The sequence below is a fragment of the Vicugna pacos genome, chromosome 4, assembly GCF_048564905.1.
Source record: "Vicugna pacos chromosome 4, VicPac4, whole genome shotgun sequence".
In the NCBI taxonomy this organism is placed as follows: domain Eukaryota; kingdom Metazoa; phylum Chordata; class Mammalia; order Artiodactyla; family Camelidae; genus Vicugna; species Vicugna pacos.
This window is the reverse complement of record NC_132990.1, coordinates 54,860,714-54,871,929: the sequence shown is the minus strand read 5'-3', so window position 1 is coordinate 54,871,929 and position 11,216 is coordinate 54,860,714. Positions and strand designations below refer to the sequence as shown.

The 11,216-nt window shown below is 37.7% G+C and overlaps 1 protein-coding gene and 1 pseudogene across 2 annotated transcripts; one reads left to right on the top strand and one right to left on the bottom strand.

The window, feature by feature from the left end:
* Positions 1-2,177: 2,177 nt before the first annotated feature.
* On the bottom strand, positions 2,178-6,530 carry LOC107033489 (uncharacterized). 2 transcript variants are annotated; one of them, XM_072958984.1, is made up of 2 exons: positions 6,450-6,530; positions 2,178-4,675 (listed from the first exon to the last, which is right to left on the bottom strand). In XM_072958984.1, exon 2 carries the CDS (start codon positions 4,535-4,537, stop codon positions 2,429-2,431), a length of 2,109 nt encoding a protein of 702 aa, XP_072815085.1. In that variant the 5' UTR covers positions 4,538-4,675; positions 6,450-6,530; the 3' UTR covers positions 2,178-2,428. The 2 variants fall into 2 exon arrangements, with proteins under 2 accessions (XP_072815085.1, XP_015094414.1); XM_015238928.2 differs by having other exon boundaries at positions 2,178-4,601; positions 6,450-6,520.
* On the top strand, positions 5,304-5,752 carry LOC102542607 (small ribosomal subunit protein eS26 pseudogene; annotated as a pseudogene).
* Positions 6,531-11,216: the final 4,686 nt, after the last annotated feature.

Below are 11,216 nucleotides of genomic sequence, written 5' to 3'. Positions count from 1 at the left end.
AAGAGAGTTAGGGCCTTGCTCTGGATTAGGCTTTGGCTTAAGGGAATATTGTGGGTAGTTTGATCATCTATTCAGACCACCAAAACTTTCTCTAAATCAGCAACAAGGCTATTTTGCCTTCTTAATCATTGTTGTGTTCACTGGAGTAGCATTTTTAATTTTCTTCAAGAACTTTATCTTTGCATTCACAACTTAACTAATGGTACAAGAGGCCTAGCTTTTGGCCTATCTCAGCCCTAAGCTTAATCTTTTCTAGCTTCTGGTTTAAAGTGAAAGATGGGTTAACTCTTTCTTTTACTTGAACATTTAGAGGCCATTTTAGGGTTATTAATTAGTTTAATTTTAATATTGTTGTATTTCAGGAAATAGGGAGATCTGAAGAAAGGGAGACAGGGAAACAGTTGGTCGGTAGGGTGGTTAAAACACACATATTGATTAAATTAACTGTCTAGCAGAGGGTGTTTCATGGCACCCCAAAACAATTACAATAGTAACATAAAGATCACTGATCATAGGTCACCATAACAAATACAGTGGTAATGAAAAAGTTTGAAATATTGAAAGAACTATCAAAATGTGACACAAAGGCATGAAGTGAGCAAATGCTCTTGGAAAATGGTTGCAGTAGACTTGCTCCATGGACAGAGTTGCCACAGACCTTCAGAGTGAAGTGCAATAAAATGAGGTCTGCCTGTACTGCTAAGTTGTGGTGACCTTGAACTGCTACAGTTGATCTTGTGTTCCTAATTTAGGGCTTTCCATATATTCCCATGAGTTTTTACCATGAAAAGTTTAGGTCATGATTGACAGTGGACCGCTCATTTAACTTGATGGAAGTATGGATTAAAAAAAAAGAAATATGACAATGTTTATAAAGAAATGTGTTTACACAGGTTTTCTCATATTTCTATAAGAACATGTTTTGATTAATTTCAAACTGGAGTTATTAAAACAAAATGGTATTTTAAAAACTGCTACAATTATGTGCTTTGTGACTTCTGTGGACTCAGAAAAGCCAGGTTTCACTGCTATTCACAACTTGGCATCAACCTCCCTTCTCAGTGCATCGCTCCAAATTTTCCAGTTATGCAGGAGGGAGAGTACTGGAAATGTTTGTTTGTTTGTTTGTTTCCAGTCCATATTTTTTTTGATAGCCCTTGCTAACACATTCACCTGGAAAACTCCTTCTTGGTTTTCAAGACCATACTCATATCACTTCTCCAAGAAGCCTTCAGAAACCTGCCCAAGGAAATGATTGCTCCCTGTCTGTTCTCTCACAGACTTCTGTTGTGCTACTTCCAGTGAATTGCTTGAGTACAAGTAACTGGAAATCCCAGCTTAATAAGAGAGGCAGAGAGGAAATGTATTGACTCACTAAACCCAAAGAAGGGTTAAAAAAATAAAACCATGTGAAAGGCAAAAGGGCAGCTCCAGTTCTGGGAGATCCAGGTCCTGACTCCCAAGATTCACTCTTCAAGACTTGTCTTACTTTTCTTTTCTTCACAAATTGAAAATTATACCTCTTCATAGTATCCAAGCTTTAAATCTTTTACCATCTGCTATTAGAGAGGGAGAATGACCCTACTTATCAGAACCAGTGTGAGAAATCTCGGGGAAGTACCATGACTTGACTACCATTGGACTCATCTATTGTGTGACCAGAGGGGCAAACTACTTTATTAGATTGGTTTAGGTTTAGTCGTCATCACTGGGCCAGGTTACAGTGGATAGGCAATCAGAGTGATCTAAAATCCTGGCACCTTTTAATGAAGATATCTAGATGTCAGGGTATGTGAAGGCACAGCTTTCAGGGTAGGGAGATAGGAAGGTAGTGCCAAATACCCCATACATGTTCATTGTCTCCTATTTATTTGCGTCTGTTTTCACAACTAGATTGTGAAATCCTTGAAGGCAGTAACACTGTCTATATCTTTAGACAGTGATCATGCCTCCTCATTTTCCAGAGACTGAAACTGCATAAGGTCTAGCATATGGATATATATGTATATGTGTTTTGTGTTTTATAATACTTAATAAGCAAAACCTGTGTTTAGTAACATATACTATTATTTGTATAGTGTTTGCAACTTTTGGCAGCCAATCTTCATAGTTAAACTAAAAAAATGTCACATATTTTAATAATTCAGTTCATAAGAAAAAAGCAGACAAAAACAATATTTACATATAGGACCAATTTAATAATATGCATTTGTCTCCAAAAGGAGACTTGAATTTAACTGTCAGTTCAAGTTATAAAGTGAATAGATGGATCTTTTTGGTGATCTTTTTCAGATTATGTTCCGACTTTCAAAGATTCTTGGTGGCTAGTTGAGTAGATTGATGGGCCTTTCAAAACAATTGCTCCTGTGTGTTTCTGATACTTTGTCTCCTTTCTGTTCCTTGTTGGTCTGGTGAGGTTTCTGAAGGCTCAGATCCTATTTTTTCTTTTGGGTCTGCCTCCTGTAGGAAGGTGCACACTCAGGCCACTTTTTGGCCACTTTTTTGCCTCGTTCAGATCCCCTCCTTCATCACTGCCTTCCTCTGTGGTTTCTGCATCTGGATACTGACATTTGTTTTTTCTGTGACTAACTGGTGTGGTTTTTCTAGCTCTTGGGAATGTGGTTTTGTGCTTCATCTCTTGTTTTCTTGGGGCTTTGTGTTTCTCACTCTGTAGACATGTGGGACTGTCACAGTGGCTTCCAGCTTGGGAAGAACCTTCACTTTTAGAAGGACACTTGGGTCTCTTCCCAGCAGTTGAAGGAAGCTTTATGTATTGGTCCATGGCTGAAGATGCCCTCCCATAGTTTGATTCATAGCCATGCACCTTCTTTTCTTTTGAGGGCTCACAGCATATATTCTGTTCACTTTCGTGGCTTCCTCTCAGAGGGGGATTACTTGAGTCTCTGCTTACAGATCTCTTTGTAAATCCAACGCACCAAGATTTGGCTCTGTGAGTACTGGCCCTTGATTGTCTTTGGAGTACGCTGCTAGAGTGTGAACCAACTTCTGCAAATTGGGAGGACTGTCTGCCTTTCATCCTCTTTTTTCTGAAAGAGCTCAGCTTCCTACCATCTCTCTTAGAAGAGAAGGCATTTTCTGAAATGCAGCTGCAGGAGGGATCCCTCTTTCTTGATTTGCAATTTATCAAGGATCTTTCTTTGGGCAGTCTTCTTTGAAAGATCTTTGGTGAAGAATCTGAACATTTGTTTTTCTCGGTTTCTTTTTTCTGGAAATTGTTCTGCTGGCCAAGTTTCAAAACCCTTTTTTCTCTTAGGCTGTTCTTACATGATTGCCCCAGATTAAGAATTGCTGGGGAACTGAAGATGCGGGCAGTTACACTCTTTCCTAGATCCTGAACTTGACCAGGAAACAACTTTATCCCTTCTGTTTTCCTCTCTTTAACATTTTTTTTGCAATTCAGTAAGTCTGAGCTCCTTTCCCTTGGTGTGGCCCAATTCAGGAGCATGTGATTGGTAGATGTTGTACCCTTGTGATGGCCTGATTCTGGTTTGTCTTCTACCCAAGTATGTATTTTGCTTGCTGTTTTCTGATGGAATAGTGGGATTTCAGATTTCTTCAAGGCAGAGTTACCATTTGGAAATGGTTTCAAACCTGACAGAGGCCTCTGCTCATTATTACATTGGCCCTGGGTGTTTTTAGACTGTTTGATATCATGTTGAGATGCCATTACAGCCTGATCCTTAGGCAAAGGCAAAACGGGAGCTGATGCAGTGGACTTCTCTTTTACCCATGGTGAAGCAGAAGGAAATTGATAGATGGCACGTTGGTCATAAGTCTCCATGTTGTAAGGTGAATGAACAAAACTGATAAGTTCATGCAGAAAATGGTGGGTGTGTTGTTGGAGGTAAGGTTCCAAGAGGTTAATGAAGGAGTCGCTGTCCAGATCATATTTTGTCATGTGATGGAGAATAGTGTCTAGAATATTCTTCACTGTGTAGCCATAATCTCCATAAACAGCTGTTAGTTCCCGTTTCAGCCAGGGGACCAGCCGGTATAGACAATCAGGATTTCTCCTGAAATAATTAGCTGACAAGTGCTTTTCAAATCTGTAGCCTTGGACATATGCCACCCAAATTCCAGAATAATACAGAGCTCTTCTGAACTTCATTACCACCTGATCTCTAAAGTGACCGACAGACATGGAGTTTGGTTGGAACTTCCTGCTATCCCCAAACTCCCTCAGTAACTCTTGGACAGTCAGCTCTCGCAATGGTCGGATTTTCCTTGTAATGCCCTCGGGGTTCAGACCACGATAGTTGTTTTGTGAAGTCACCACATAGCTTTCCTCTTCTGATGGGAGAAACACTGAGTCTTCTTTGGTGTCATTCTCTGGTCTGGCAGAACAACACTGTGAAGGAAAGCACTGCGCGCTGGCCGGAGGCAGAGATTTCTTTCTTAATGTTGGGTACAAAGACTCATTACTGCTCTTGTTGGAATAGGGATTCCAGTCAGACTCATTTTGTGTGCTCTTCAGGCAGTTCGGACATTCACAATCAGATGAGAAGTCTAATGGCATTGCCCTGACCAGATGATATTTCACAGTCGTATGTGAGAAAAATTGGTCCAGATCAGTTTCTCATCTGGCAGGAAAAATATCTATTAAAACCATTCCATGCATTCATCTATAATATATTTTGTCTCCATGGAATGAATCCTAGAATAAAGTTAAGAAACAAACTATTCCCTCAAATTAATAAATAATGGTCCCAATAAAACCCAATGTAGACAAGGCAATGAGGACTCAGGCACACCTATTTTCTCTTTCTTTCTCAAATTACCTATTGCAAACTCTGAAAAGCAAATTGGAAATAAACATCAAAATTGTATCAGATTCTTTAATCCAGGAATTCTAACCCTAGAGTTTTAATCTAGATATACAAATCTGCAAACATATACTTTGATTTAAAAAACTGAAAACAATAATCCATCAGTAGTGAACTTGTTAAATGATGGTTTATCTATAGCATTTGATATTATGTAGCCATTCCTCAAAAAAGAAGCAAATCTATACATACTAATATGTGAAATAGCTGAATATATTGTTAAATGAAAAGTTTACATAGATGTATGAGAGACTATTATAAAAATCTTAAAGAATAATCATTAATTTCTGGCAGTATTGTGAACTAGACACCTTGAAAAATTGTCCCACTAGGAATAACAAAATAATGCTAGCTATAAGTAGATGTAGCTAATTGTAAATATACCTAAATATTTAAGTTGAGAGAAAATCAGTGAAATTCTCAGAGGCTAAATAAATAAATAAAAATAGAAATCCAGAGCTCTCTCGCGTCCTCGCTTCGAAGATGACCAAGAAAAGAAGGAACAATGGTCGCGCCAAAAAGGGCCGCGGCCACGTGCAGCCTATTCGCTGCACCAACTGTGCCAGATGCGTGCCCAAGGACAAGGCCATTAAGAAGTTCGTTGTTCGAAACATAGTAGAAGCCGCAGCCGTCAGGGATATTTCCGAAGCAAGCGTTGTCGACGCCTATGTGCTTCCTAAGCTGTATGTGAAACTACATTACTGCGTGAGTTGTGCCATTCACAGAAGGTAGTCAGGAACCGTTCTCGCGAAGCCCGCAAGGACCGAACACCTCCGCCCAGATTTAGACCTGCAGGTGCTGCCCCACGACCTCCACCAAAGCCCATGTAAGGAACTAAGTCCTTAATGACTGAAGAAATACTGTTCTTTGGAAAAGAAAAGCCTCAATAAAATGGAAATCATACTTAAGAAAAAAAAAAAAAGAAATCCAGAGAAGGAAGTCAGTTCTGCTACCACTAGTTGCCCAGATCTGGTATCCTTGACCTCCAACTATGAAAGAACTGATAGCAGCAGGTGTAGGAGACAAAGAAGGGACTCTGTCCACGTTCAAATGTCTAATGGAAAATCCCTGCATAAATCTGTGTACCCAGTTGTTAACATTCTCACTGAAAAGGTGAATTAGAAAAAAAAAAATCATCCCACACAACAGTCAGCAGGAAGTCTTTGTAGAGACTTTTGGAAGCAGAAACAATGAAGTATCTCTGCCAACTAAATTCAAGCAATGTTTTCCTTAAAACCTCAAAAGGATCATTTATTTTGAGGTTGGTAGTGAACACAGGCAACTGGCAGAAGCAAACACACACTATTCCTGGAGGAACATAACAAACCCAGGTCCCATGACAAATTTCCTCTGATTGAGTTCACAATCAAAAATCACTAATAAACAAGAAATAGCCATTGTAAGCATGAGGCTTCAAAATGAACAGAGAGCAAATTTGGCTCCTAAGAGAATCAGAAAATAAAGAGTGTGCTAGATATGCATGAACTTCATCCCTTCTCTTACAGATGGTTTCAAGCTATCTTTTCCAGAAGTAATGCTTTCACTGAGTCTTCATCTTGAAAAGCAAAAATAACAGAAATAAATTACATTATTTAGCAAATTTACCTCCTAGAGGATCTGGAAGTGTCCACACTCATTTGAACCTTAACCACTGGATTAATTTGGTTGTAGATCACCTCTGTTTTGTTTGCCTTAGAGACAGAATTTAGAACATAAGGCAAGTTCTTCTGTGGGTTGGGGAAAGAGAGACAGCTCCAAGTTTTCCATGAAGTTTGGTAACTTACGTCTCCCAGCAGTGTCTCGAGTGACTTTAAGATTCAAGCCCTTATTAAGACAGAATTAAGATCTGTGACTTACAGATTGCTGGAACTCTTTAATTTTCCAGTGGACAAATCAGAGCCAACACCATAAAGAGTGGTCTGCCTCAGAAGAGAACAGGAGCACTAGGTGGAATATAGATTTTCCTAATGAAAAAATTCCCCAAAGAACAGTTGCTAGTCTAATATTAATATTTGGATTTAAATTATTTAGTCAGAATTTGTCATTTTCTCTTTAAATGCAAGATCTGAATAAACCTGTTAGCATGTGTGCAAGGTGGTTAATCAACATCTTGGTTGTCTGTGTGCCAACTTTTTGGACAAAAATTATTAAAAGTTGTGATTTTTTTTTGGAACCTTTATTCATCCATAGCTAAATACCAGTTAATACCGACAACACAATTGGAAAGTCATTCAAAATTAAAAAAAATTTTTTTGCTTTACTTGCTGTTACTCTCCTTTTAGGTTTAGTCATACTTACCCAGGTTATTCAACCTTTGTCAGACCCAGGTAAAACCAGTTTAGCTCATGAGGTATTTTGGGAAATGAGAGGAGCAACTTTGCATCAGAGGTCCACACCTAACAGCAGCTCAACAGAACAGCCATTTTAGTGTTATTTTGAGTAGGTTTCATTATTTATTCCCAAGACAGTGCATCACTATTTTTTTAAAGAAGTGTTTTGTGTGATTTTATAATCCAAAATAGACACCATTTCTGATATCCTTGTAACCATAGGGAATATAGGACCACATTCCCCATAATCTTCATACCAGTGTCAGCATTACATAGAAGAAAGAACAGTACAGACATGAATATTCGTTCCACTGTTACCCCGGGCAAGTTCACAGATGGCTTCCTGAGTCTTGGTTTGTTCATCTGTGAAATAAGGCTTATAGAAAGGCTCAGATGAGATAACAGGTGTAAAAAGTACTTTGTAAAATACAATGCTTATTAATAATAAAGTGCCCTCAGGAGATACTCTGTGTCTACACACTGTGTCTAGCATGGTAAAAAAATGCTAAATGTCTGTTGAAAGGAAGAGGGAGTCAGAGAACTAGAGGAAGCAGGAGAGGGAAGAAGGAAGAACATAAGAGAAAGCCATTCAAGTTTCTCTTTTGGATGCTTTGTATTTCAGTCTGTCTTTCCATTTTTTCTGCCATCAATTTCTTCCTTTTCTTTTCTTCTTCTTTTTACTCCCTTGGTTCCTAAAGACTCAAAATTCTGAAGCAGTTTAGAAAGGAAGAGGTTGTTGGGGGAAAGGATGCATTGGCATCAGCACTATAACCTTAGGAAGATCATAAATTGACAATGGCAGGAGGATGCTGAACAATTAATCTGATGATTAGTAGCCAAGATATCAGATCCTGTATTTTCTTACCAGAGTTCTGAGCTAGCCACCTGCAAACTCTTCTTTTCTGTTTTTTTTTTCTCCCCAAGTTACATGGTCTAGAGTAGAGTTTCTACCTAAGAACTATTAGGGCCAGATAATTCTTTATTTTACTTTGCAGAGTGTTAATTACCATCCCTAGTCTCTACTCAATAGATGTTAGTATCCCCCACAAAGTATGACAATCATAAATGTCTCAAAATATTGTTAAATGTCCTCCAGGGAGGCAAATTGCCCCTGTATCGAGAGCCACTGCTGTACACACTAAAATTATTGTGTTTTGAGGTAGAATTTTCCTTACCGGATCTAGAAACAGGTCTGCGAAGAAGCTGTAGTATATACATTCCTGAGAAGAATTAAGTGTAAATTAGTTGAGAAAGCATGTGTTTTGAATTTTGACTTTTTTCATTTGGATTTGTTTCTCATATGCCACTTAATTAAACTTCTCTGATTTTTATCTAGTTAATCTATATATTAGAGCATGGAAATTTTCTTCATAGCATCTTACTGTCACCTGCATATTTTACATTTATGTGTCTATTTCCTCTCTGCCCTTACTAGAATATAAGCTCCATGAGGAAAAAAAGGATGAAGTCTTTGGTTTATGCACTACTCTTTCCTCATAACTTAGAACAAATTTGGCATGTAGAAAGGGCTCATGTGCATTTGTTGAATACATTTTCTAGATGTAACACAAAATCCAGGGTCTAGTATATACGGGTGTCAACAGTTGTGCTTATAGACAATTCTCATTATTCAAGATACTTAACATTTGATAAAGTCATCACAGTCACTGAATTAGTGAACTTTGAACAATGCTCTGAGGAGAAATACAGGGTTAGATTCTACTAAGCCTCCAGTCGCATTTTCATCCATAAAATGATAGATATAACCTTGTTTTACTTGTGTCTGTTTATTTTTATTTAGTGTATATTATTGATTCATTAACATTGAGCTCCCAGCCTACAGCACTATAATTCATGCCTGAATGAAGCTAACCTAACATGTGAATTTTCTCCATAAGGCACATCACAGTTTTTTTGGACTTAGAAAAACTAGTCAGCATTTCAGCATTACATGTGGAGGTCATTTTAAACAGCAAAATCACCACCAAAAAAAGGACAAAAATGCAAAAATATAAAAATATAACACTAAAAAGATGGTGAAAAGAAAACTTGTTTATAGTATGAGAGCTGAAACAAGACTGCAGAGTGTCACTTTGTTTGGCTTCAGCTGGGGATGTGTGAGTTGGGTGACTCAAATTTTTTGCTTTTCTGCTCATGTCCATGAATGACCATGAAAACACCATGAGCATTGACTTTGGGGTTACAAATAAATTTTAAAGAGTAGGCGAAATAACAAATGCAGAATCCACAAATAATGATGATTGACTACACTTATAGACAGGTCAGCTTCTGCAAGGAGATACAAGAGAATTCTTACTAACTTAAGTATCAGTCAGAGTAGTGAGATCTCATCCCAACCTTTGCATTTTACTCTTTATATCTAACAAATGAACAGAACTTCTCTTGCCAAGATGCCCCTTCAAGAACACACAAAAGAAAACGTTGGCCGCAAATTTTCGAGTACATGCTTTGTTCTAGTCCTGTGTTCCTTATGATCCTTCATTCTGCATGAATTTGGAGACTTTCCAGCTATCTTTCTGTTATTGATTTCTAGTTTAATTCCACTGTGGTCTGACAGCATATTTCGTATGCTTTCTATTCTTTTAAATTTGATAGGGTGGGTTTGATGAGCCAGAATGTGGTCTACCTTGGTGACTGTTCCATGTGAACTTAAGAAGAATATGTACTCTGCTGTTGTTGGATGGGGGAGTCTATGAATGTCAATTAGATCAAATTGATTGATAGTGTGGTTCGGGTCAACTATATTCTTCTTTTCTGCCTGTTTAATCTATCAACTACTAAAAAGGGGGTGGAATTGATGTCTCCAACTATAATTGTGCATTTATCTTTTTCTCCATGCATTTCTATCAGTTTTTGCTTCATGTTTTTTGATGCTCTTTTGTCAGGTGAATGTGTTCTCAGAGAACTAACCCATTTATCATTGTATAATATCCCTCTTTATCTCTGAAAATTCCTTTTTCTCCTTTGTATGAAATTAATATAGCTACTTCAGATTTCTTTTGATTAATATTAGCATGATTTATAATTCCCCATCCTTTTACTTTTTTATCTAAGTCTTTATACTTAAAGTGGATTTCTTGTAGGTAACAGATAGTGGGGTCTTTTTTTTTTAAATCCTCTCTGACAGTCTCTTTATATTGGGGTATTTAGACCCTTCACATGTAAAATGATTATCAGTATAGTTGCTTTAAAATCTACCATGCTTTAAACTGTTTTTTATTTGCTGCATTTGGTTTTTGTCTCTTTTTGGTACTTCATTTGACTCTCACAAACATGCCACGAGAGAGGCATCTCATATTCACCCCCATTTAGAAATGAGAAAATCAACAGTACTGAAATTAGATGACTTAACCAAGGTTACATAGGACCAAAAAAAAAAAAAAGAGCCAAAATTTAAAATTTGCTGATGTTCTTTACTTGACTGAACATTATCTTCCATACACTCAATGATTTTAGCAATAAAACTCTGGTAAAACCTCTAAACCAAGTAAACTGCCCTCAGAATCACTAAAATCTGCATAGCTTTCCTCTTCTCCAAAACCAGCCTGGGAAGAAGGTATTAAGAACTTAGAATCTTTGCTTGAGTTAAACCAAAATGCCATGTATTAACTAACAGTTAATAACAAATTCTAACAAGGCTAGCATCAGAGTAAGAGTGAAAGGGAAAAAAAGAATTTTGCTTCATTTATGAATAAACTAAATCTTATGCATGGAAACCAAGCCTGTAGTTTCAGGGTGCCAGGTTTCTTAAAAAGCAAGAAAAAATTTAGCCCTATTCTCAAGACAGGCTGTTCAGTTTTATTTTCCTACTGACTAAGTTCATTTAAAATGAATTGTTACTACCAGGCTCCTGAGTCACCATCCATTTTCCTATAAAAATGCTTCTCCGTGCTTCCATGGGGAAGCGAGGAAAGACAGACCTGGACTTGGGCCCAAACCATAATTTTAGTAATTACTAAACCAAGTGACTGCAGCCATAATTGAGTCATTCAAAGCCAAATGGTAGCAGTAATTAGTTTGT